The 27,795-nt window shown below is 50.5% G+C and overlaps 1 protein-coding gene across 2 annotated transcripts in view; it reads right to left on the minus strand.

The window, feature by feature from the left end:
• Positions 1-27,795, minus strand: part of LOC109309186 (immunoglobulin superfamily DCC subclass member 4-like) — a 108,112-nt gene that overhangs the window by 34,598 nt on the left and 45,719 nt on the right. For both annotated transcript variants that reach the window (XR_002100828.1, XM_019533827.1), the window contains exons 4-10: positions 15,019-15,156; positions 11,187-11,342; positions 10,300-10,710; positions 9,094-9,258; positions 8,426-8,563; positions 6,601-6,774; positions 5,773-6,006 (exon numbers count right to left, since the gene is read on the minus strand). Coding sequence is in view for 1 of the 2 variants with exons in the window: in XM_019533827.1 (XP_019389372.1) it covers positions 5,773-6,006; positions 6,601-6,774; positions 8,426-8,563; positions 9,094-9,258; positions 10,300-10,710; positions 11,187-11,342; positions 15,019-15,156 (1,416 nt within the window). In the remaining variant the exon portion in view is untranslated. The remainder of the gene's footprint in view (positions 1-5,772; positions 6,007-6,600; positions 6,775-8,425; positions 8,564-9,093; positions 9,259-10,299; positions 10,711-11,186; positions 11,343-15,018; positions 15,157-27,795) is intronic.

Genomic DNA, 27,795 nt, shown 5'->3' on the forward strand with positions numbered 1-27,795 from the left:
CGGTCACAAGCTGGCAGAGGGGAGATTCAGACTAGACATCAGGAGGCACTACTTCACAGTCAGGGCGGCTAGGATCTGGAAACAACTTCCAAGAGAAGTGGTGCAGGCTTCTACCCTGGGGGGCTTTAAGAGGAGGTTAGATGAACACCTTGCCAGGGTCATTTGACCCCAGTCCTCTTTCCTGCCATGGCAGGGGGTCAGACTAGATGATCTACTCAGGTCCCTTCCGACCCTAGAAACTATGAATACTGCCAACAAGGAGCATGCCCCATATCAAATGGCACTGGAAACTAAGACCATGCTAAGCAGGAACATCTCATCACCGAAGCCTTTGGAAAATCAGGCTCTGCAGCCTGAGCCCTTGCCTCCCCCTTGCTTATACTGCAAGGCCAGATGTTTGCGCTCCTGCAGCATGCAGCCTGGTCATTTCATCAAACTATCAAGACTCTCTACTGGAACTCGGAGGCCACATGAGCACGGATCTTTTCCTCACTTCCATCACACGCGTGATTAAATATAATCAGAACAATGTAGTCCATATAATTCCAAAGGGGCAATCGGGATGATTGCGTAATCTATCCAATATGCTAACTACAGCATTGCATCCATTTTCAAGGGGATTAATTTGGGCGCTAACTCTACCACTTTCCCCTACACCAAGAAATGCCTGACTTCACTGAGATGACTCCCAGAGGAAGGTGCTACTTATTAGTTATAAATATGGAGAGCAAAATTAGGTCGTTAGTGGTTATTTTCCTTTTAAATCGGAGCCCAGATTGCTGCATCCTGTCATTAATTATTAATTATTGGAGTAAGACTAAGGACATATCTCCAAGTCATTGAGAGAGTTCTTGGAGTGCTACTTCTCTCAGGGTCAAGCCTTTGTCTAGATTTAGGGAAGCTATGTCTGGATTAATGCTGTATTAAAACTTTTTCATGAATGAGTCTCTCACCCTGTAATGGACTTTCCAGATTGGCTACAATGGAGAGCCATTAAGGACTGTACTCCAGCCACACAATGGGCATGCTATGGTTATTAGCTGAAGGCCAGAACTGGAGGAAGCTGCAGTAGCTCTCTTATTGCAGACGGCTGGATGATGGAAAGTTGCCCAAGGCAGGACAAAAGAGCTCAGTTTTAAAAGGGAGGCTTATTAACAGGGAGAATCCTCACAAAGGCATGTAGGAATCACTGGGCAGGAGAGAGGAGGTGATGGACAGGCTGTCATGAAAGGGAGGTCCCAGTCTGGCTATTAGCAGCAGCTCTATAAGCTGTACTGAAGAGACCCATCCCAGAGGATCCTGACTTGGGTCCAAAGAATACCGCGGAGTAGCAAGGAAATAAAGATAAGAAAATGTGGGCAGGATTTAATGCTTTTGTTTAGGTCTGTTGGACCAACACTTTGGAGTAAAGAGCAATGGTGTGTTCAGACACTCTGTGCAAAGCCCATCTGCATGCCTCTAGCTTATACCTGCCACATGCTCCTGGAGGATTCAACCGCAGCCCAAAAGCCCCCGTCTCTGGACTCCAAAGAGCATTTCAGTTATGGGGGAAACTGAGGTGGCAACACCATTCCTTAAGGACCCACTCACAAGGGTCTGCACCTTGCAAGTACGCCGGGAGGCCCCAAGATAGAGGCAGCACCTGGACCCCGGTTGCACTCCAGAGGCACAAAGCTTGCAGCAGAGTCAGAAGCTGTTCCCTGCGAAGCGAGCGTCCTGGATCTGCAGCAAACGGCAGAATTACACAGACAACAAGGACCTTTTTCTATTTCCTACACAAGGAGTTTTCCAACCCCCTCACTTCCCACTGCTCCTTACCCAAACCCAGTCTCTCCAGCTGCTCATGTGACCCGTACTCACTCACAGGTGAGCACCTACTCACATGAACAGTCCTCTGGAAATCAATGACTACTCATCTGAGTAGGCACTTGCCAACATAAGGGTTGTACAACATAGTCTCAGATTAGACATATACTTAAGGTTGCATTTGGAGATGTGATTTATACCCATGCTAGCTCTCTGGTAACTAGCACAGGTCATGAGAAAGCTGTATTGGCAAAACTTCAGGCTGGGTTGTACAAGCCTGCCAGGAGTCCTGGGAGACACCCCAAAGTGTGTCCCCAAACCAAAGACAAAACTACTACACCTTCACACACTGGTGGCTGGCCAAGGTGGCTCAAGGGCACCCGTGTGTGCTGCCTTCACCCCTCCCCTTACAGTGAAGATATGCCCTTCCTCCAAATCACAATGGGCTTTTGCCTCTTGTTTCTCACTCCCAGAAGCTTTTGCCTTCTCAGCATACAACCGGCCCATCCAGACCCTTCCTCTCCCAAGGATGTGGGAGCAATCATGCAATGTGGGGAGAAGGGAGAATAAACAAAATGAGAACATCTCCAGTGGGAAGAAATCCGAGACTGTTCACAACGCAAGGATAGTTAACGCACATCAACCAAATCATAAGGAAACCATCAAGACTTGATTGATGCCCAAATTTAAGGAAGTAATTATGGAGGAACAAGCAGTCTTCTGAGTATTGGCATGCCAGAGCATTTGGAACCAATTCAGATAATTCCCGAGTCCCTATTAACCAGCCTGCTGGTGGTAAGGACAGCACAAGATAATATTCACATGCGGTTTCCTCAGTGTAATAATTACAGCTCTAAATTCTCCAGTAACTTGTAACTGTTAACACCCTCCAAATGCTACTAGGAGGCCCAGCCATCACGTGACTCAAGAAACAGACTCAGAGATGTCACAAGCTGTCTTTCTGTGCGTTGAAGGTCAAGGCATCCACAAGCAACCTGCGGCAAGGTGAGACGTGTACAGCAGGCCAGTGGGGGAAACGCTTGGACCGCTGTTCCAACAGCGTGGCTTGGTCGATAAAGCAAAGTTCGGTGTGACGGGGAACAGCCCCTTGGCTGGGGAAAGTCGACCTACCTGCTGCAACTCTTGGTGGAGCAACACCAACCCGCACTAGCTGGGATCTGTCCCCTAGACTCCCCTCTGCAGATTAACCAACTCGTTACCGGATGCGACTACTACAATAAAGATGCATGAGACACGGAAGGAAAGGACTCTGAACAGGAGACACCCATTTAAAAAAAAAAATGCATCTGGCACGAGTGACTTCTTCCCCCAGTTCTTATTAATTGACTGATTAACTAATTACTGTGCATGGGCCTTGCTAGAGTACAGATTAATACAACCACTGGTCAGTGCATACCCCACCCATACAGAGACCTGACTAACGGCATGAACGATTGTAGGTCCCAGTGCATACACAACTAGGCAAACCACATATGACATGCATAGAAGTGCTGGGAAAGTAGCTCATTAGTCTGAGGAGCCTCAGAAGCCAACAGATAGAAAATGACTTGATAAGTTGAGTACAGAACACCCCAACAGAAATCAGAGTGACCTGGCAGCCAGGTGCTGCACTAAATACAAAGGGACCAGAGAACTCTTCATACTTTGTACTGGGCTTAGGGGTGATGTTCATGCTTGTACCACGTCTGCAAATAGCCTGGCTAGCACCATAGACCAACTGGTCATAGATGCTGGTGTCTATGTAGACATTAAATCTGGCCAAGATTTTGACACTACAAACCGAAGTTGTGACCTTTTTTCAGGAACAAAGAGATTGTCAGGGGCACTGCATCACGGACCATCTCCTGACAGCACGTGTACAGGCTGTCCAAAGTGAAGGAGCCCAATGTGACCAGAACCACCTAGCCCACAAGCAGCACTGGGAATCAGAGAGCAACACTGATGGAGTTTGCCCCAACAACTCTGATGACTCCCTGGATATCTACACTGTGGCCAGATGCTCTATGGTGAGCCCTTTGTAGTATACCCATGCAAGCCTCTTAGCTAAAATTTTTGTTTGGATCAAATTGTAGATTTTATCCCTTCTGTGCTTGGAACTGGTTCTCCAGCTATGAGCATTTATCTGTTCTGCCTCAGTTTCCCCTTTCTGTAAAACAGGGAGAGCTCTGGTTGGGATTAATTAGCATCTATATCTTTACTAGGGCAGGCCTCTCAGGTGTATCCTTAATTTATACACAGGCTTGAATACACAGGCATGTGTCAGGCATGGTTCTGAACTCAATTTTTAGATAAGGCCACCCATACAGACACTACACCATTCTGACACTAATGGTGCACCAATATATCAGTCACATATCAGATCAGCACCAATAAAAGGAAAACTGACACTAAAGCCATTGGCTTTTTTTGCCTGGTGTAGCCAATAATGTCACCAGTAAATGCCACATGCATGCGTGCAGCCACAGCATGCACATGGCCAGGAATACAGCCAGGCAGCTTGAAAAGCAGCATCAGGCCAATAAGTCTGTGGAGGGGAAGAAGCATTGGGGGAGGGGCACGGGAGAAGAAGATCAAGGCCCTGACAGTGAGGGAGGGAGTGGGGCAGGGGCTGCCCAGCCATGGCACTGAATGTGACCCCCGGGGCCAGGAGCAGAAAGAAGCCATGGGCATGTGCCCCACCAGGATTTATATGCAGGGTGAGGGTGGGCTGCCTGCTGGGGACCCAGAGCCAGGGGTGGGGGTGCAGGGTGGTACCCCAGAGCCAGGGGTGGGGGTGCAGGGTGGTACCCCAGAGCCAGGGGTGGGGGGGCTGGGGCTGTGCTCGGGGCAGGTGGCAGCAGCAGCTGGCATTGGGAGGGGTGGCTATAGCCTACCAAGCTCCCCCTAGCATAGCCCTGGCTTGGGGCTCTCCACTCTGCTGCCTTTCCCTTGAGAGCCCTGCACTGCGGGGAAGGCAGGTGATGCGTGGCCAGCACAGGGCTCCCAAGGGAATGGCAGCAAAGCAGGGTGCCCTGAGCAGGGGCAGTGCTAGGGGGAGCTTGGGGGCGACCCAAAAATTACCCGTAGTGCCCCCCTCCCAGCGACGCCACTGCTGCCCGCCTTGAGCCCAGCCCTGGCCCAGCCCTGCTGCCGGGAGGAGGTTGGTGCTGTCCCTGGCCCCGAGCCCACAGCAGGCAGCCTACCCTCACCCCGCGCACAAATCTGGGAGGGCACATGCTCCCCATGCCTCCCCTGGGGGCACACACAGTGGCAGGGAGCTGCCCCCAGTCCTGCACCTCATCTTTTAAGCCCCCCGGATGAGCTGTGGCTCCATCCCACTCCTAGCCCCGGGGGGACACTCAACACCCTGGCTGGACAGCCCCTGCCCCAGGCCCACTCCCTCCCTCACCGTGGGGGCCTCAATCTGTCCCCAACACCCCTTTCCCCCACAGATTTACCAGCAGGACACTGCTCTCCAAGCTGCCCAGATCAGCTATTTGTCGATATGGCTGGTTAATAATTGGCAATCAGTATCAGCCAAGAAAATCTTTATCAATGCACCCTTAGATTTACTCCTTAGTTAAACAATAAACTTCTACTATACTAATATTCAGGAGTCTCGGTATTTAAGTTCTGCCAAAGCCTCCATTTCAGAAACCTCCCTTTTAGAACTAAGTTAGCACGTGGGAGAATGGTGGTAGCTGCTCTTACAAAGAGCTGAAAGGAGGATTCACTTCTGCCCACAAATTTCTTGGAATATAACCCTGCACTAAACCATTGGTGGGAGAAGCTATACAACTCATGCATATTTAGCAGACTCAGTAGTATACAGCAATATATGTATGAAGGCATCACCAACAAATAGCCATGAGCCTTCTTAGTAGTTCTGGACTATGACTTCTATACCATAAGAGATGGATAGTATGAAACAAATGCACACTGGTAGAGAAAACTTAACCAGCTAACCTAGTCGAGTTAATTCATACTGCTTCACTTTCTTCTTTAGCTTTATGGGCCCTACATCCCAGCTCTCATCTTCAGCGCCGTCTGAGGGGCTTTCATCACTGGCTTCCTCCATTCCCACTTCTCGGTAGTACAGTTTGTAGCCCGATATCTGGGCATGGTTGGCTGGGGGTTGCCACGTTATCAGGAGGGACTCCATCCTTGCTCGCACTTTTAACTCAGTCGGGGCAAATGGAACTAGAAGAACAATGGGAAAGAGAGCATGTTTCAAAACTCATTAGCAGGTCCTTGCATGCTGAGGGGCAGTTTTCTTTCCACGTCTGATAGGCGGGCACAGTTATGAGTCTATCGCTACACTGGCCTACACCTCCATAGCAAGGGACCATGACAGCAGAGACTTGGTACTATGGTGGAAGCTGACAGGGCAAGTTTGACCTTCCGTAATTGGAGCTAGCTTCAGCTCAGTCTTTAACACTGCCCATGCGCTGGCTTTTGATTCAGCTTTGCATGTTGGTTTGGTTACCCAGGCATTTTTGATGGGCCTTTGCAGTCTTGAGCAGTCTAAGGAGTGTCTGAGGTATAAAGTATCACCAAGCTATCCAGTAGCTTGAGGACAAGGGAAAAACATATTGGTTCCCTATAACAGGGAGCTACAGGTAGGGCTCTAGTGCAATAGGGATTCCATACTAGATCACCCTAGTGTCACCGCAACCTAGCTAGCCTTGGTCAGGCCACTTGTCCACTTTCCAGTTAGGCTATCAGGATGTTGCCTTCCCACCCTCGCATCACAGATGAGAGAAAGGAGCCATACCAAGCATACAAGCACCTTACCGTGCGTCTGGTTGTCCCTGTCAGGAGTGCGATGCTGCGTCCACTCCGAGGGGGCCCCATAGCCCATGCTCGTGCTGGCTGCTATGCGCACTTTGTAGACTTTATTGGGATAGAGTGAGTAAAGGGTGATTTGTGTCTCATTTGCACCAACTTCAATGGAGGAGATCTGATCTGCTGGGGCCAAGGGGACACCAGTTAGATGTCTCCATCCCAGGCAGGGTGAAATTTGCCCCTGTGAAAACGGCCAGCAGCTCAAGGTCTATGAAAGAGGTTTGGGCAAGGTGAGAGACTTCTGTGTGCTGTGGCTTTCTTTCCAGGGCCAATCTCCCTCAACATCTCCTGATCTGACCCTGATCAGGAAATGTGCCCAAACTCTCAAACCTGCAGTCCATGGCCCCCTTCCTGCCCTCATTCGGAGTTACATTCAAAACTAAAAGACTCCCCTCTACCCCACCAACATTCAATTTGGACAGAGCTGAAACCATGAAACAGTGGGAGGCGGTCAGAAATCTCACAAGAACAGTCAACAGGTGAAAATTCCCACTGCTCAAGATGGCAGACAACTCATGAGCATTCAAGATAGCAGTCAACTTGTGAGAGCAGCTAACATCTGTGGCCATCATCTCATATTTCAGTGCCTTCCTAACTGCATCCAAGCATTAGCCTTGATTCAACCTCAAATTTGAACCAAGCACCTCAGCCCTGATTCCAGCCTAAACCTCATCCCAACCCAGATCTGAACACTGCCTTCTCGTGGGACATAGGTGTTTTCACTGGAGCAGTCTGAGACTTGCAGCAAAGCTACCACAACCAGCCTAGCTCGTGATGCAAAGAGCCTCGATGGTAAATGCAATGGCCATATTTAAATGCTTGAGCTTCGAGGAGTTCTGGCACAGATGTTTAACACTAAGCTGCCAAACATGCCGCCTGTGCTGCATGCGCTTCCAAAGGGTTGCAGTGAATATCAGGCGCTGGGCAGGCATTTTTGGGTGCTGGGTAGGAAAAATAAAAACAACAAGAACCAAGTGTCTTGGTGCAGAACACGAACACCAATCACAGACGTGGGAAGGTAGCTGATACTTTGCCACATGCTCCGACCCCTACTTGGCAGGAAGCATGTACCCTGGTGTGGAGAGGCTGCAGCACTGGCACAGTGTTGGAACTGCAGCACTAGACAGTGTTGGAAGCTAGCACAGACAGAACCAAAATAATTCATTGCATACAGCATAGAAAAGCTTTCCTGGCCCCGCTGAAAGCTTATGGTTTTGCTTAACGATATCAATAAAACCAGGCAAAGCCCAAACTTGGAAACTGTGATGTCCGTAGTATGCTAGGATCTTTGTTTATATTTTACCATGATGGTCTGTTCTATTAGAATTGCTTTTCAGGTTAATCAAATCCACCTGCCCTATAAATATGAAACTCCTTTCAAAATACAGATAGTGCCAAGGACAATCGAACGCTGTCACTCCACGTGGGTTGCATTAGACTGCACCAAAGGAAAATCTCAGTCCAGTTACCCAGGAGGTTATATCCACAGACAAAGCAACAGTATTTCTCAGCAGACAAAGGCCAAAAACAGAACAGGATATAGGAACAAATCTGCTGTTTAATCCTTTCAAGGTGAAGTTTGAGGCCTTTTGGTAGGAAGGACAGGGGCACCTGCACTGCTGTATGCCTATCAGGGCAGAAAGAGGACTCCAATCCCTGTGTTTCAACCCTGGAGCCTTCTCCCAACACTATGTTTACATATGATGCACTCTGGAGAACTGCAGTGCAAGCTACATACCCCAAGCTCTGCTTCTCAGGTAAACTGTAGCCTTACCTTCCTTGAGGGTGCAGTAGTCAATTTTGTATTTCATGATCCTGCCGTTGCTCAGCTCAGCCGGAAGGGGCAGCCAGGTGACTCTGATGTCGGCAGGGGTTGTGCTCAACAAGGAGAGCTGAGGGGCTGCACTAGGCACTGGGAGAGAGGCAACAAAAAGAGATGAGACTTCTCCACAGTCCACAAGCAACAGCAAACAGCTACTTCCATACATGTGACTGGAGATTAGCTGTAATTTGGAGCCTACACATCTATACACTGGCACCAGCTCTCATTTCTCTTGCTGTCCCACTCCTCCAGTCATGAGAACCCTGGTTGTTCTCTATCATACACTACCATAACTGCTGATAACTTGCTGTTGACAAGGATGCTGACCCTGGGCTCCTCACTGGTTCAGTGCCAGAGGACAGGGTGTGTGTCTGGGAAAAGACAGATGATATACCCCCTGCATGGGCTGCCCTTATAACCTAGGAACCGCAATGGCACCTACACTGCTCTACTGCATGACATTCACAGACAGTGACCAGACTGCTCAGGCAGTATGCCTGGATTCCAGAGAGCTGAAGACTGCATCCCCCATTGCCTATCTCCCTGTCTGTGGAACGTAACCATTTCAGGACAGGCAGAAGTGGGTTTCAGGGACGCCAGCCTAGGCCTGCTCAACACACCATCCTCCAGTGTCTGAACAATGATGGGTGTGGATGTCCGACTCGCTCCCAGCTGGGAGTAAGCGACCACATAGAAGACGTAGTTGGTGCTGGGCTCCAGGTCTTTGACTTGCAGCTCCGTGGTGTCGTTGTTGACAGCAAACTGATACTCCACATTATCTGTTCCTAGGGACAGAAGTCAGAGTGCTCAGCAGTGCAGCGAGCAGCCAGGCAGTCACCAGCGACCTCCCTCCAAATCCCTTCTCCCATGGCCTCTTCAACATAGTTACTACTTAGCCCTTCCCTTCCCCCTGCCAGCCTCCCCCAGGGTCTGTCACGCATCACTGCCCAATGATGATCAGACTTCACTCTCCAGGCGGGGATTATCAGCCAAGCCCTAACTCTACCTCCACGCATTTAAATGTTACTCATGCAGCCATGGTACAGCCTTCTGAGTGTGCTCAGAAGGGCAGGTGTGGCTGCACAGACTGATCTGCCTAAGGACCAAAGTGCCTCTTTGGTAGCTATACAGGGATGCACACCAAGCACAGACATGCAAAGGAGCCAAGCCTTAGGGAGCCAAGCCTCTGATTCACATCATAACTCCACATGCCTAACCTTACACATCCAGCTTGGATCATTTTAGCCAGTGGCTCCAGACACAAAGAACAACTCTGAAATTTTATACAGTTACTGAAGGAAAACATCATGGTAGAAGTAATAAACATGGCCTCTAAAATCTGCTAGGTGGAAGAATGATCGAAGGGTACTCACCTGCCCAATATGGGTGCAGAGTAACTAACAGGTGCCACGCACTGCACATGCACAAGTGGTTATGCAAAGCTAAAGAAGATCTCTGGTCCTTTGGTGCCAATAATGGCAAGCACAGCCATGCTGGATGAACTGAGGCTGGACTACTCTGAAACCCCTCCGACACACCAGACAGCACTAATCTGCGTGGGATGGTGATGATGTTTCAATAGGCACTATTTTTCTGGAGGGGTGTTGCAAAGCCCAGGCTTCTGCTACCTGAACTATCTTAAGCTAAACACACCCCATTCCCCCCGCACTCCTGGCTGAAGGATGAGATAAGCAACAACCAACAGGCACTTTTGCTTCTGCAGCTCCAGCCACACTTTCTCCTGCCCCTTGAAGGGCCCGTCCTACCTAGCCCAAAAGGAATACAAAGCCTTCGTATCCCTTCCCCTGCACATAGACAGCATGTACCTGCAGCCTTCTGGTAATGCAAGGAGAAGCCAATAATTTGCTCGCTGTGGTATTCTGGGCGCTCCCAAGACACCAAGACTGTCGTGCTGGTCAGGGAGACTGCGGACACCCTCTTGGGAGCACTGGGCAATCCCTCCCGCACGATGACTGAGAGCTTGGCTGTGGCACAGGCCAGGCCCAGGCTGTTTTCCGCCACACACTGATAGTAGCCAGCATCCTCCAGCCCAATCTGGTTGATCACGAGGCTGCCGGTGCTCTGGATTTTCACACGTCCATTGGACTGGAGAGCCTCCCCATTCTTCAGCCAGTGGAGGGCAGGGGCTGGCTCCCCTTCTGCTTTGCAGACAAACCTGGCAGTGCTGGCGCGGGTGCGAGAGATGGTTTCAGGGGCCTGGGAGATGTTGGGTGGAGCTGGAAGAAGAGTAAGGAGAGAAATCTGTAAGAGAAAAAGCAACACAAATCCCTGTCTTGCTGCTCCAAGCCAAGCCTCATTCTATCTCTGGTCCCAAGCAAACTCTAATTTAGATTACATCAACAAAAAAAAAAAAAGAAAATCCAAAATCTGTATTGACTCATATGCTCACAGCTGGGTTTCCCCAGCGGCCTCTGTCATATTGAAAGTTAATTGCTGATACCCATTTTCACAGGGGAACTTGGCAAGGGGGGGGGGAAAAAAGACTTTAACAAGGAAAGAAAAAATGTAAAGGTATTATGCTGTTGAGAAATCTTCCCTAAACCAGACAGTAATTCATTCTGATTACATCCCCTCTCAGAAACAGCAGGGGCTGCGAGCATCCTCTCCCAGGGAGCTCCTGAACACAACTCCAGGCCATTGGCAATTACCCGGAGTCACATTTGTGTCCAAAATGTTTCTTCTCACCACTCACCAAGGACCCGGAGCTCAGCGGCCGCCGTAACAAATTGTCTGGTCTGGGGTTTGTTGGCACGACAGACGTACACGCCGGAGTGGTGGGGCTGGGTGTGAGGAATCAGAAGGTTGGTCCGTCCCAGCACGATCACGTCAGTGGAGATGGGCTTTCCATCTGCAGAGGAAATGTGTGGCAGACACCAGGGTTACATCAGAGATGAGGTGAGTTTTGAGTCTGTCTTCCATCACGGCCTTTCCACCTGGTTTTGGCCATGTCACTTGGTCTCTGGGGCTTCACCCCCTATGCTTTATCTTGGCTATTTAGGCTCTGCGGAAGGAACTTTCCTCCCATTAAAGGGCTGTCCAGCCTGGGCCCGTTCAGGGTGGCGGGGTCATGAATTTTCCTGGTTTTCACCCACTTCTCTGCTCTCCCCATTCTGGAAGAGATAAGAACCAGCCAGGCAAACCGTAGTGCTGCAGATTTTAGGGGCATTCACTTGGTTGTTGTGAAAGATGCACTCCTCTGCCTGCTTGTGTACCACGGCTGAGCCAGCTGGTTGACCAGGTCCACCTCAGCCTAGGAGCACATGGGCTACATGCCAATGCCTTCTGCACTCCTGTCATAGCCTCTGCTCAGTCCATCCAGCACAGCTTGGTGCTCTCTGCTCTCCATGGAGAGGCAGGTATCAGCAAGGGACCAGCAGCCTTGATGAGCTACAGAGAGAAGACAGGAACAGTGCAGAGACTACCGCAGAGCCAAGTGAGGGCTTGTTGTTAAAGGAGAGACAAAACCTCTGACCTGGACCCAAAGGACATCCCCTTCTCCACCACCATATGAAGGATCTGGCCAATAACAGGCTGAAACCAGCTTTGGGATAATTGAGGATGCAATGAATTGTGGGGTAATTGAGGATGCAATGAATTTTGCCAACTCTCCTCATTAAACTAGGCCCAGCTCTCAGCTGTTCCACACTGCTGGGACAGAAGAAGGGAAAAGATGGCTCTGACCCCAGACTCCAGGCTGGTCTTGAGCCAAAAGAGGCACTGAAGTGATTGAAAATGATCTCTGTCCCTATGCCAACTGCACTGCTGTCTGGCAGGCTTCCTCCTGGCCCTCAAAGTGCCACCGCCACAAAGTGGGCAAGAGCTGGTGATGTGGAGCCATCTGTGCCTTTGGGGGAGTCCTCAAGGAGTTTCCTGTTTGCTTTGTGCCACGAGGGAACTGAAGGCAGTGCTGGGAGCTCAAAGCCATGAGATCAGTGCCAGGGCTTTATTTAGGCGTTGTGAATAACCTGCAGGTTCTGGGCAGGGGTTGGGATGGCAGGCTCTTGGGCTCATCTCATCCCTGCTGTTCGCACCTCTGCACTTGTAACACCCCGTCCCTGCTGAAAGGCGAACCTTCATCCTCTCTTCCCGGTTACCACTCTGGTGGTGCTGGCCTTTTGCACAGCAGAGGCTGAAAGCCCTTCCTTGCTCTGCACCCCGGCCTGGCTGCATTCAGTCAGGATCAAGGCACAGGCTCCCTGAGCTCAAAGGGAGCTCCCTGTGCCTCTACACAGGGCTCTGGGGATCGCAGTGCTACTCACTGTACAGTCAGCAGGGCATGTGGCTGCAAGTTCATGCCCTTGGCAGGACTGGCACCATGGCAGCATGAACTATGCCATTGAGCACGGTCCCAAGCCAGTCAGGACCTCTGCTGCATTATCGTCATGTTTTAGCTTTGTTGCTTAGCCAAGGGGCCACAAACTGAACCTCTACAGAGGACTGGCCTCTGTCAAAGCCAACGGAGGCCTACGTGGATGGCCTCATGGTTGAGTAACGCTGCATCCAAATGACTGCACAGACGTTCTGCACGCGCAGGCCTCGCACACACAGGCCTTGCTGAAAGGCTAAATTCAGGCCAGGCTGTAGTGCCCTCCAGCGGGCAGCCTGCAATAGGAAGCTCCTAGATGGGGTCCACACAGCACTTTACTTTGGAGGGAGTCAACAGCACTACTGAGTGCCAGTGCCGATTAGCCTGCTTCCTTGCTGCTTACCCTACCTAAAGCAACACAGAGATGACTGCACTGCTTCTGGGTTAAGAAAGCGTTAAGACTGATGTTGTAGTTGTGACGGTCCAGGAATTATGTGAGAGGCAAAGTTAGATATGCTTTCAAATGCAAGGTGTTCTTCCTTAGGTCTGAGGAGAAAAGCAACAACTGAGCCCTCTCTAACCTCACTAGCTTCATGCTAGCACCTTTCAATAGCAAGCTTGGGAACAAAAATTCCTAAACTGCCTGGACACTAGGAACTAAAGACTTCACACTGACCCTGGTTAATGGCACATTGCAACATACGGGATTCCACAATTCTTCCCATGCAGGAAAGGTGATAACGACCCTCCTTCCCATTGATGCATCTTGATCTCCCAGTAATCAGCTTAGTTCTTCTGCTAATTGTTTGTCTGCTACCCCCAGGAATTTCCCCCCTCCTCCAAATTGCAGGGCTCTACCAACTACTTCTTACTACAGCTTGTCATTGTGCTTGCTTTTCTCCCTGGACCTGAAGAAGAATGTCTCACATTCAAAAGCTTGTCTCATTCTGTCCCAACTACGCAAAAATGTATTGATCAGATAAAAGAATACCACCCTAAGAAACCTTTGCCTCTGGGCTACGAGGCAGCCTCTGCCTGGAGTAATGCAGCACTTTTAAGTGCTTCCCAAGGGAAGATCTGGGAAGCTCGGTGTATGGACATGGCCCCGGATGCACAGAAGAGATGTTATAATCCGGCCACCAGATGACACCCCAGGACTCAGCACCAATCCTGGAGGAACCGGTAACTCAGCGACGCAGACATCGCTCCCTCCGGAGCATAGCAATGAATACTTTAGGAAACATGGGAAAGCTGGGTACAGCTAATTATGTCTTCAATATATAGGATGAAAGGCAAGCATTTCTGCCTGAATGATTTAACCGCCCTGCTTTGAATTTGCAATGCTGGGTCCTGTGAGCTGCTTCTTATTTTTGCAGGGTGGCTACAAATGCAAAAAAAAAAAAAAAAAAAAATCGCCTGTTAAGGCTAACAACACACTGGGTTGCTCCTGAGACAAAGGCTTTCATCCTGGGATTCTGCAGATTTACGAGCCCACAGTCCCTAAGTACCTGTGAAGCACCATAACAACCCTGCACCCCATATCTGACCTAATTGGAGAGAGACTGCAAACGGCCCAAGTCAACCATCTCCAGTGCTTCTGAAACACCTAACACAGCCCCTCTGATAGTAGCAGCCTGTTCCTGCATGTACATCACCAGTACATCTGCACGCACTTAAAAATACTGTTGCTCAGACTCAACCCCCACTGAGCCGGCCAAACCAGCATGCCCATAATGGGGATTTTATTTTTATTTTTTTTTTATAGGAGGCTCTTAAATGTTGAAAAGATATTTCTCATGCTGGGCGAGCCGGCGAGGTAACACAGGTTATTTTTGCAAAGCAACAGCTGCCACGATGGAATTCCCACTAACCTTCTGGAACCGCTACAAGAGAAGCGCTGGGAAGCCGAGTGCCGTGCGCTGACCTTCAAAAGCTTGGACTCGTGCAATATGACCATGACCAATTTAGATCAAAAGGCATCCAGTAACCAGAATTGCGTATACTTTACAGATCAAACGGCTACAAAATAAACGGCAAGCTTTGTAGCACTGCAGACTTAATTAGGGATCCCCGCTTCAGAAAAGATACTCGAGCTGCCTCAGCTATGGCCCCCATGTTGGGCACCCACATACCTTTTCCTTTTTAATGGATTTTAAAAATAAAAGGGTCCGTAGGTTCCTCTTGACATCAAAAGGCTCCTTGGCTTTGTTTCACATACCCTGGCGTATCCAAGAGACGAATGGCGTGGGGTCGGCGGAAGCCATACACTCCATCACCGCGCTCTCGCCAGCTACCACAGTGGTGTTCTCGGGGGCAGCGACGATGGTGACATCAGCAGGAAACAGTGGCTGAGAATCTAACCAAGGAAGAGGATTAAAAAAAAGATCTTTTTAAAGCAGCACAAACCACATTTCATTTGTACCCTGACTTTCCTTACCTCCGCTGCCAGGACAATGCACCGCGGCAAACAGGCTGCTCTTTCCTGCACATCAGGGCGGCTCAGCCCTCAGCCCAAAGGCCAGATCCAGCTGGTGGAACTGCGTCATCCTGCCCACGGGGCTTCTCTAGGGTCCAGAAATGCAATGGTGGGGAAGCAAAGGCAGTGCTTGCTGCCACTCTCCTGCTGCCAACTTGCTGGACCCGAGGGGAGCCCCACAGGCCAAAGCATGACCTCCATGCCAGGGGCAGCAGACAGTTGGATTTAATAGGCGGAGGGAGTGCAAAGCCAGATTGGGGTGGCAGGCAGGAGGATCGGGGCAATGCAAAGCTGGATCCAAAAGGTGGGTGGCACAGGGCCTGAGTGGCTTGGCTTACAGCCAGATCAGGCAGCACAGGCCTGGATCAGGGCATGCAGCTGGAGCAGAACAGCAAGGGGGCATGCCCAAGGCCCGACCCCATGCCATTCATCCAGACCCTGGGGCCACAGCTTGGGCGCCACTGCTCCACATAAGTTACACACTTAGTTTATGCTTGCATTTCACTCCACTTAGCCTGGCCATTTTCACCTTGGATTCTGCAGGCTTTCAATCCCCTGGCCCCCGGGCACTGATGCCATACTGTGGGGTTTGCAACAGATGTACAAGTCTGCAGTGGAACAAGACCTTGGTTCAGGTGAGCATTTCAGCAGAGAACTGGCCTGCATCACATGCCCTCAAGCCGAACACCCCGACTGTTATGGCAGCTCAGCTCTTCATCTGGCTTTCTGCCCCTGGATGCATGTGAACAAATCCCATCGTGTCCACAGAGCCCTCCAGAGGCGGGGGGGGGGGTCCTGTGTCGGCCCCATCTTCCATCCCCAAAGCTCAGAGGAAGGAGCAGCAAGTTTGGAGTCCGGATTCTTTCCGAGCCAAACCAGATAGCGGGAGCTGCCTGAACTCAAGGGATTTCCACCGAGACAGTCAGCTCTGGGTGGACTCCATTTCTCCATTCATCAAATTTCTCTTCACTTCTACAACTTGCTTTTTAATTGAACAACATTCCGCTTAATTCATTCCTTAAAAGTATTAAATTCAGGACAAGCTCTGCTTGCCCCTGCCCCTTTTAACATAAAGGACATCTTCCAGAGGCAGTAATCCCAGTGGCTAATCCGTGCAGAATGAACACTTGTACTCTTCCCTAGATGGCACAGCAAAGCCAGCAGAGCTGGATGTCACTATGGCACAAAAGAAAGCTTCTGCTGATGGAATTTGTGTCATTCACAGGTAAGTCAATGGAGAAAAATCCTCTGCCCTCATTTACCACATCTCCAGCAGGAGGCTCTGGTGAGGCAGCTATGCCAGCATAGCTGTAGCAGCAGCCTCACGATGTAGGCAAGGCCCAAGAACAGCTAGTCAGCCATCAACACCTATGCTAATAGATCCCACTTATTAAAATGACAGAAGGGAGCAAGCTATTTTGACTGGGGGGTAAAGACGCATCTTAGTGTCCACAGGAAAGGGCTCACTTTGTTACATACCTGATGCACTGCAGAATGCCCACAGTAATATTACGACCTGGGACGTGCATACAGCCTGTTCCATCAGGAGGTCTCTAGGAGCTAGGTATGTATTCTCCCCATCTGAGGCCCATCCCTGCCATCCCAAGTTCCCCCTTGAGTGGGGAACCAGATGACAGGATAAGAGGCAAAGCCAACCATCTACAGAGGGGGTTTAATGGGGGAACTCCTGGCTCCTATTCCTGCTGCAGCAGCTCATTGGCAATGGCAAATGCAGCCTCTTGGGAAGTCAGGCTCGTGCAGCCGCTTTCAAGGAAAGGGTTGGGCAAGATGATTTACCTGAGAAACTGAGGGCAGAACTTGAGTCCTGCCAGCACACCTCTGCAATCCAGACAAGGCCCAGCCAGATCTCTGCAGGCTGAACCGGTCCTTAAAGCATCTTCATTGTAGGAACTAAATGGCAAATGAAACCAGACGCAGCGCTGGGACAGAAGTGGGGTTTGCTGACAGGGCATAAAGAGTCGTAGCTAAACCTTATGCTTTCCAGGTAAGCTGATCAACCCTGGAAGGCAGCAGGAATTAGAGACGCACACTCACACTCGGCCTGCTCTCCAGAGCCGTCAACTGCACAGCTGGGTGGGTATACTGGTAAGGGAAGTGTGCGAGTTGCTCTGAAGCATCGACGATTTGTCACCGTGGGGCAGGCTAGTGATTTGTTGGCAAGAGGGTTTATCTGGTCTGGGAATGTGCGTGTTCCTAAGAGCGTGCAAGGAAATAAAGCATTTCCATGGTGCCACCCTGGGGAAAATACTCCAGCAATTTCCATGGGACTCAATGAAGTATCTGAATATTACCGATTCCTTCATGCTGACTGCTCTGCTAACACAGCCTCTTTTCACGGCAGGAATACCAATTTTCTGACAAGGGCATGACACAGAATATCGGGTCTGGAGCATCAATTCAGATGCATGGAGAAAAGCAAAAAACAAAACAAAACAAAACCCTGAACTGGGAATCCAGCACTGAATTAGCACAACCAGGATTTTTCTGCTGTCCTCGATAGCCACCAAGATTGGAGCTGGATCATGTCACCCAGCAAAACTCTACCCTCTTTGCTAGGATCAGAAAGAATCAGATAATTCTGCTCCCGCTTCAGTCCTACTGCAGTCTCTTCATTCCCCATGCAAGAGACAGGAAAATCTCCTAGCCATTGCCATACCAGAGAAATCCTGGGTGCAGGTGCTATCAGTGACATGTTAGATGGAAAGCCTTCAAGTACATGCAATACAGCCACAACAGTGTGCTTACAATTTCATAGACATCAGGGCTGGAAGGGACTTTCAGGAGATCATTGAATCCAGCCCCCTGCCCAAAGGGCAGGAAGTCAGCTGGGGTCATAGGATCCCAGCAAGATAAGCATCCAATTTACTCTTGAAGGTGTTCAGTGTAGGTGCTTGAACCACCTCCGCTTACAAGCCTACACACATCACCATTCCCCCGTCTTCCACGTTCTCATACAGGTACTTAAATGCCTGGTTAACCTCTGACTTAGCTGGTACAAACTCCAGTGCCAGCAAGGCAGCACATCCTTATGCAGACGCAAAATACATGAACTAGAAAGGAAATGGGTAAGTGCCAGGGAGCAACATTATCACAGCAAGTTTGCAATCGGGTTATCCTACCTGCAGGGATAGCACCTCTGACCTGTCACCTACCAGGAAGGAAAGGAAACTTCTGCATCTCCTGCTGGTTGGTACAAGGCACGGATGATACAGCATGCAACAAGCTGAACAGACCATGCTGCCCTCACTATCCTGCAAGCTGCTAGCGGGTTTTGATGACAGATAGGGCCAATCCCCACAAAGCTCGGACCTGGGTCCCAAAGGCCGGGTGCGTTTGCAAAGACCTTTGAAAAGAGGGACGGATAAAATCCCCGAGCTTGGAACCCGTACCGCGCCCCACAGAAAAAGACCAGCAGCTAGCATTTGTCCACCAGATGGAAGCAGAGATACGACAAGGACGCTGCGGTCCTCTACCCGGGGTGATACTTGTACTGGACATTCTTGTATCTTAACCTCCAGCCGCTCTCCAAATGCCAGAGCAAAGGGCTGCAACACAGTTATGAGAAAACGTAGGTATTTCAGCCAGGTCTGAGCAGGGACCCTCTTACATGGCGACGTTATTACATTATGGGGAACAACTGGTGGGAACAGGCATATACGTGACAGGTTTCTAGGCTACCACACCTAGAGGCCGATTAAGATTTTACTACATTTATGGTATGGACTATTCATGCAGCCCAAGCCTGTAGCATAGGAGACTACAAGCTCTTTAACAGCCAAAGGTATGATTACGCTGCAGCAAAGCACAAGTGATCCGGGGATTAGCGTGCTGACTTCACTGCCTTGTGTAGCACAGAATGGGAAGTGGCATTACAGTCCCTACAAGTGCATACAGGGTCACAATCATTTAGATGGAGTTAGCCCAACTGTAAATATGGTCTACCAGTTAAATGTTGGGGGCTGGATTCTCTACCTTGCCATCCCTGGAGTCAAACCAGCTAAGAGCAGGATGAGACAAGGAGCAGGGACTGGGTTTGCAAGAATCAGGAAGACTCCTGCTCCCGACACACGTGGGAAAATACTCGTGTGAGGGACAGAGCAGTATGCATCTATCACCTGGAACCAGCCCGGGCACGGGTCAGCTGCAGCACCGTTGTACTGGCTTGTTCAGCTGTGAGCTTCCCTGGCATCAGCAGGAGCTGAATATGAAGCTGGACTTAAGGAGGTTAACCACACAGCCAGCAGCTAACATGTCAGACAATCCTGGTTCTGTCTTTCCTCACAATCATGTCCTTGCCGCTCAGCCGAGCGCTCGCAGCTTGGGAGGAATCGCCTCCCCAGGCCACAGCACAGCAGATCCCTCGCTGACGGAGTGATATCACGCTTAGTGCAAGGGCAGCAGGAGAGCACAGAGAACAGGGCACCCATGCTGGCCGAGCGACAGGGGTGGAGAGGCTGGTGCTAAGTGAGCCGCAGGGCTGGGAAGAGAAGATGTCAGATCAGTGAAGGAGACCTCCGAGTACACAGAGAGCATGAGAAACAGGAGGGGGAACCCAGGACAAGGGGGCAGAGGGGAACAAGTGCTGGGTCCGTGTTGAACAGACCTGTGTAGTTTGCCCAGTTAGCTGGCAAGCGCAGATGTAGGCTCCCACACAGGGTGGCAGCACCTCTGGCACGGAAAGGGGACCAGAGAATGGGGCTATGCAAGCTCCTCTCAGCATCCAAAACATGACAAGCTGCAATACCAGCTGCCGCGGCTCTGCAACTTCACACAGGGATCCCTGGAGCTGTGTGTTCCCATATCCCATGGGCCTGCCCCGCTTTGCCCTCAAACACCCTTGGGCACTGCCCGTCTAGGGCTGGTAACGGAGATGCCCTGCCCACTCAGTGCTTCCATAGGACACACGCTCCAGCCAGGATGCAGCCTTCCCTCCGCCCTTCTGGGAAAGCCACTCCCTCCCGAGCTTCCACGCGCGGGTGCACTAGCACCCCATGAAAAAGCAGAGCCTGTTCCCACCACCAGTAAATACGCCCCCGGCAGGTTCCCCGTGCTGATGTACCGCAGCCTGGGGACAAAGATCTGGCAGCACAGAATTCTTGCTTGAAAGCTTTCCCCAAAGTCACGGCAACGGGAGACGAGACGCATCAGACACCTCCAGGTGTTTCAAGCTCACTCTGGAGCAATGCTCAGGCCAGTGCTGCAGAAAGAGGCCCAGGGAAGAAAGGGAAAACAATTTGCTTTTTGAGCTGTGCAGCCACTTCCATGCAGAAGCCTCCCCAGGATCTTTCTCGGGTTCCTCAAGGCCCCCCTGCAGTTCCAGCTCTCCCCTGCCAAACAGACCCACACGTCACACAACCCCCTTCCCCCCCTCCCCTTCCCTAAAGGAAGTCCCAACTAGACTTTGGGTTTGGAGGGAATCAAACCCCACAGGCCAGTAGTCCTTGCTATGGGAGCAGAGGCTCCCTCCCAGCACAGCCCTCCTCTTTCCAGTTCAGCGGGCAGAACAGCTGAACCTGTGCAACCCAGCTACTACATAATGCCTGCGTTTGATGCTAAACAGCCTGGCCTGGGTGGTGAGGGAAGCACAGACAGAGCACACACACCTCTTCCTACCCTGGGAGACCAATGGAAATGCCTTTCCCACCCTAGCCATAGCATCCTTTGCAGAACCAGCCAGGATCTGCTGCTTTATAAAGCACCATCCACTAATAGCAGCTACCACTGAGCTATGTCAATTATCTGGGATATGGAAAACATGCCTTGTTATGAGAAGCTTAAGAAGCTCAATCTACTTAGTACAGTAAAAAGAAAACCCCTAGGCAGCGATCTGGGGAATTACAAGATCTCTCTACCCAGCAACCAGGTTGAAGCAATCATTAAAAGCAGACTCAAATCCATCTGGAAGGTTGCGATCTGTGAGGGTCTCAGCAGCAAAGTGTCTGAAAAGGAAGATGGTAGTGCAAGAGTGATGCTGTACTCATAACAGTCCAGAAATTACGCCAGACAAAGATTTCTTAGGGTGATCACTTTTATTGGACCAACTATGTAGTTGGGATACAGCTAGAAAAGCTTTCAAATGCAAGACATTCTTCCTCAGGTGTCAGGATGATCTCCTAGATTGCTCTGTACCTTGCGCAGCGGGTAAAGGAGAACCGGGGGACATAATTTATTGATGTCCTACGCAAGAGGGTCATAAAGACGTGCTGCAGTCACAGGGTGAGAAGCAAATTGTTGTCCTGGATCAAAAACTGGCTGCAAGACAGCCAGCAAGGAGCTGCAGGATTAACAAGTCTGCTTTCATCATGCCAAAAGGTTAATGGTGGGTTGTTTCGGCTTTCTGCACCAGGTCCTGTGTTGCTTAATGTACCTATTAATGAGCTGGAAAGCAGGGTGAAAAACAAGGCTGGGAACCTGGCAGAAGACACTGAATTATTTAAATGAGTTAGGAGTAGAAAGGGTTGTGAGGAAAGAATCCAGCCAGGCAAAAGGAACAGGCAACATGATGGCAAGCGAAACTCAGTCTTGAGGGGAACATTTAAAAGACTTGTACAAGTTACAGGCTTCTGAAGGACCGACGTCTGGTCAGGAAAGGAACCTGAGATTACAGCATAAGGCAAACCCCTCGTTACTGCACAGTCTGTCTAAAAACTAAACGCAGCGTGAGGCTGCACAAGGAGTGGGGTGGTGAGCAATGCAGAGGATTTTTATTTTTTTTTTGCATAAATCCACGGTGAAGCCTAATATGGAAGATGGCAAATCTAGATACTTTGCCAAAAGGACAGAGAGGAATCAGAAAATGACCCTGGTCATGCAATGTCTCTCAGATGGAGAGGGACGGCGATAAACAGGAGGGCACATAATGAGTATGTACCAAACCAGGAAAGGTCTGGAGTCGCTGGTTGGGTGTTTCCTCACCTGGTGAGCAGTACTCAGCAGCGATGTCTGTGCGCGTATGAAGCTGGCCCTCCTGGGGTAGCAGCTGCAAAAGGCTACCAGCCAGATGGGAGCACATTCAGCGCCAGGTTTCCCAGACTGCGTTCCATGCAGGAATTAACTCGGAGGGAAGAAAAAGCTCTGCTTGAAATAGCACATGTACTACACACATAGCACACGCGTGTAGATGGTCACCATGTGATAAGTGCAGGGGCATGTGACGGACACAGGCTCTGGTCCACAACGAGATGCTACAGGTAACAGTGTGAAAGCAGGGCACCGCTCTACAAAGCTGCGTTTTCTGCTTTGCGTGATCGCCAGGACTTTTTAGCCCAGACGCCAACTCTGTTGCCCACCAGTTATTAACAATGACAGTGGAAAAATGAATCCCTTTCAAGAACATTTCTTATTCTAAGTGAAAGCAATTACCTCATAGGCATCACATCCACACATCTGCCTTGTGTTTCGTGCTTTAAACCTTTGCAGCAGTGGCCTTCACAAACGGAAAACTCAAATTTCTTTTTATCCCAAGTCTCCACTGCATCATCTTTCATTTCTGAACCCTTTGTAGTGTCTAGTTGGCACAAAACACAAGCTAGTCTCATTTCAATGCTGAAGAGCCTCCAAGATCAGGGGCTAAGTTGAACCAAAAGGACTTTCAGCTCCACGGAATCTGACTGCAGAACATTGAACAGCAAAAAAAACCCGAGCCGGTGCGGGCACTGCTGCTAAAATCATCGCAGGTCAAGAGGAACCATTGTCAGAAGCCAGGTAAAAAGGAACCGCTATTTTCTAGGAGCCCTTCATCGAGTGCAGAAACAGATCACGATGCACAATCAGCACTGTTCATTCCAGGAGACTGAAAGCTTCATTGGCCTTGCTATTTGAAGCCTGGTTTTTGAGGAGAGGGGGTTTTCCCTTGTTTCATGTCATGTCTCCGGGTAGGATGGCTGCTCCAACACAAGGCTTTGCATGTGGAGATGAAGATGCCACAAATTCATTTTTAAACCATTCCCATCCCTAAATCCAGCAGGGCCATTGTGACCACTTTCTATTGGAAAATGTGCTGCACTCTGCTCTGGGCTGATGGAGACTGCAGGCTGTGCAAAGTCAGCACTATCCCGCCGATGTCATAGAATCGCAGAAGCGGGGTCGGGAGGGACCTTGTAGATCTTCAAGTGTGACCCCCGGCCTGGGCAGGAGAAAAACTGGACTCAAATGACTCCAGCCAGGTAGTCATCAAGCCTCCTCTTAAAGACCCCCAGGGTAGGAGCCAGCACCACTTCCCTTGGAAGTTGGTTCCAGCTCCTGGCCACCCCGACTGTAAAGTAGTTCTTGCGGATGTCTAATCTAAACCTCCTCTCCAATAATCTGTGTCCATTATTCCTTGTTATGCCGGGGGGCGGTAGGGGAAACAGTGTCTCCCCCAAACCCTTCTGCTCCCCCCTAGTGAGTTTACAGACAGTCACCAGGTCCCCCCTCAGGCTGAACAGGTTTAGGTCCCTCAGTCTCTCATTGTAGGGTCTGCCCTGTTGTCCCCGGATCATGCGGGTGGCCTCCTCTGGACCCTTTTAATGTTGTCTACATCCCTCCTGAAATGGGGTGCACAGAACTGGACGCAGTACTCCAGCTGCGACCTGACCAGCATCGCATAGAGGCGGAGGATCACCTCCCTGGCTGTACTTGAGATGCACCTGTGGATGCACGACAAGGTTTGGTTAGCCCTGCCAACCGTGACCTCGCACTGTCGGCCCATGTTCATCTTGGAGTCAATAATGACTCCAAGATCCCTTTCTGAATGGACCGATGTCAACTGAAACCATCTGAGGAGCTGGGAAATGAACATCACCTGGTTTTGCATTTCCAGGAAATCAAGACCAGGTTTAGCAGACATCAGAGTTCCAGTTTCTGCCCCAAGAGACTTTGGGAGAAATGCAAGGCCAAGTTTGGTTCCCCTTTTGCTATCTGGCTTCTCCAAAGCCCAGGATACAGGCCTCATTTTAGGCATTCCCAGATTACATTTCAAGTGCTTTCACCTCCTGCAAAACCATTGCCCTACAGTCTCAGTGCTAGAAATCATCTGCAAGTCCTTCTCAAAGAAAGACCAACCCTCCTTTTAGAAAACAGCAGTTCTTTTGCAGGGATAAGAGTGAGCCGTGAATGTCCACAGATCTCAATGCTTGATCTATGGGCAGGGAAAGCTTTATGACATTAAAACGGCACTTTGAGAACAAACACAATGTGCCTGTACAATGTCTCCTTGAAAAGCTGGGCTCAAGAGTGTATATGAACTGTGTGCACATATGCACGTGTGTGCACGCACACACACATCCATGGTTAATGTCAGTTGGGACTGCAAAAGCACTTCTACACTGTTAAAGCCTGAGTGCAGGAAGCAGCTCAGTAATGTCTGTCCACCTGACTCACAACCAACAGACCAGAAAGCCACCTTCTCAACCCGTGGCCTTGAGCTGGGAGCATGAGAACCAAATGGAGCAGAGCCCAGGTGAAACCATGGGTTACCAGGCAGCTGAATTTCATTTCCCTCAGCCTCCTTGCACAGCCTTTGTGGATTTGAGCTCAGAAATTAAATCTGTTAATGCACTTTTCAGCAAAGACATCAAGAGCCTCAACCAGGTGCAACTGGGAACCCAGTGACAGTCAAAACAGGAACATTTTCCCAGGAACCGATGTGTATTCCCCCCCCCCCCGGCTTTTTAAATCCTCGAGCCTCTAGGGTATGGAGCTGTATCAATGGGAAATCTCAGATTGCTGCTAATCATTCAGCTTGAGATGCTGCCTGCCATTCAGCCTAGCAGAAAGCTGCCGACACTGGCCCGCGGTTTGCCTGCGCGTTTGGAACCATTCTTCACAGCTCCAAAAGGGAGCCGTGCCAGTCGGACAGCACGATGCTTTCTCCTTGATTCACCAACCAACATGAGGAGCCACTGACATTTTAGTCACTCAGACATTTCAGCCAGTCCAAATGCAGGTGTGGTTGTGAACATCGAAGCAGGGTCTATTCAGCTGCTCTTGCCTCTTTCTCTTGGGGGCACTGGTCATCAGGAGTCCACATGTCAAAGCCTTCCCCGGCAGGAAGCAATGCGCAGGCAGGAAGAGTGGAAGGGACAGACATGCAGTGAAGCTCTCCGGCTTGGAGCGCTTCAAAGCAGCTGCAGAACCATGCAGGGGCAATGCTTGAGGAGCTGGAGAGCAGGAATCCCTGCCTCCAGAGGGTCCTGAGGTCAGCTGAGCACATAGGAGAGTACTTAGTGGCTGCCAAACCTGCACGGGATGGGGTAGGGAGTGGAGCATTGTGGGATGCCGGAGGACTGAGCGAAACACGCCCTCTGCCCCTCCCCATAATCACACATAATGAAAATGCAGCACTTCAAAAGTGTTCCTCTTTTCTCATGGGTCATTTCTGAAATGCTTCGGCCATTTTTTAAAACCATTCTTTGGGTGTGTGAACGCCTGCACTCCGAGTGCTTGGAGCACTTCAGAGCATGCCTGTCCGCAGCCAAGCAGGGGCAGGCATCCAAAGGGGAAGAGGATGGGAAGAGGAGAGGAAAGGACCTTGAGTGGGGAGGGTGGTTGGTCAAGGCACAGTCTAAGATCAGGGTTAGGAGAGGCTCTGAGGATAAAGGAAGGGAAAAAAATTATATCAACCAGGTTAAATAAGGGACATGCCTCTCCCCTTCTGACAGCTGCTTGTCTGTCCCTTTTCACTGCTTAGGAGCAAACCAGCCGTGCTGCTGAAAAACTGCAAAGCACGGGGCCTGCTTTCAGGTTCTAGCTGAACTGAGGGACCTGCAATGACGGCCAGAAAAAGCAGGAGGTGTTTCATGGGCTCAGAAACAGTCCTGCAAATCTCAGGGCTGTTCCCTGCATAACATCCATCAGCAACAGTGAGGCAGCCTCGCTTGTCTTCAGGATAACTGGGCAATGGATTAATGATTCCTTCAAGCAGTCCTTCAAATACTACCCATCTGCTGGAAAGTCAAGGATGGGAGGGAACGGCAAACCCTTAGAGAGACTGTCCGCAAGAGGATCTTTGTAGAGGCTTCCAGTCATGGAGCCTTTATGCGGTGCGATCCAGAGCAATATCCTTGCCCTGCGCAGGGAATTTGAGGCTTGTTACAAGGCTGTCCGCCTCCCCGGCACAGCACGTTGGCACTGAACCATACAAACCCTCACTGTAATTACCCTGTTACACTCTGGCTTCCTGCAGTCGTAAAACTCGACAGGTTTCACTCCCAAAGACAGTGAGGGGGAAAGAATGGCACGTACAAAACTCGTTAGGCTTCAGTCAGTCACAGTTCACTGTCAGGCCATCTACAGAGCCCTGGCCACTAACTCAGAGAGCCTGGCTTCATAACCTGCCACAGGAATAACCTTTATGACAAATACAGGGCAGATGCCACAGAAATCAGAGCAAGCTTGGGTAGCACCGACGCATTTTCGGCTGAAAGGAGGAATATAGACAAGAGCTGTTAGCAGCAGCACGAATACGGAACGGATGACAGCACGGCTGGAAGCACTGGCTACTATCACACTTGGGGCCTGTTCTCGCCGAGACCAGCTTTACTGTTATTCCCCGTCCTGACTGACACGAGAACAGAGCCAGGCCCAGGAATAAGCTTTGTGCTCAACCGAAGTACCACCGCCCTCAGCATCATCCTACTATTACAGCCTCATTCCTCACGCCGCCCCACCCCCTAACCAGCCTCACTGCGGACCCGAGTGCTGACTGACGTTCCAGTCCAGAAGTTCATCGTCCCCATGCATCTCTGGGACTACACATCCAAGTCCAACATGGCTGGCACTGCTCCACTGCTGGAAGATGTCTCTGGGAAATGTCTTCCCAACAGGTCCAGCTTCTCTGCCACTTGCTCACTGGATGTCCTTGGTCAAGCCCCTTTGCCTCTCTCTGACATCACTTCCGTGGGCTCCTATAACCTGTCTGTCCCATGGAAGCGAGGGGGTGGAATAACCAAGAGAGAAGTGCTGCCAAGGCCCTGCAGGAAAGAAGCGCAAACGTTGCAACACTCATCCAAAGCCATTTCAGCAAGGGCTAGATTGACTCAGATTTAAAACATACATAACACCCCCAACCTGCAAAGAGCAGAGGGTCCAGAAGACACAGGTTCAGGGGGCTTGTCCAAATAAACAGACACCCCTCTTAGATCACCACCACACCCTGTATCACCTTCTCAGCACAATGACTCTCTCTCTACCAGACAGGAGGTCCTGGGGCACGTGAGGAAGCCCACACACCACCTACTCCATGGCTGGACTCCAGTCACCACAACATCCAAACCAGTGCTAAGTCCTACAGGATGCCCTCGGGTGTTTGTGGCAGGGCTGCATGGGTGAAACTCTGGAAATAGTTTCATAGTTTCTTGGGTCGGAAGGGACCTGAGTAGATCATCTAGTCCAACCCCCTGCCATGGCAGGAAAGAGTACTGGTGTCAAACGACCCTAGCAAGGTGTTCATCTAACCTCTTAAACACCCCCAGGGTAGGAGCCAGCACCACTTCTCTTGGAAGTTGGTTCCAGATCCTA

Source organism: Crocodylus porosus, unplaced genomic scaffold, assembly GCF_001723895.1.
Source record: "Crocodylus porosus isolate Cpor-Errol unplaced genomic scaffold, CroPor_comp1, whole genome shotgun sequence".
In the NCBI taxonomy this organism is placed as follows: Eukaryota; Metazoa; Chordata; order Crocodylia; family Crocodylidae; genus Crocodylus; species Crocodylus porosus.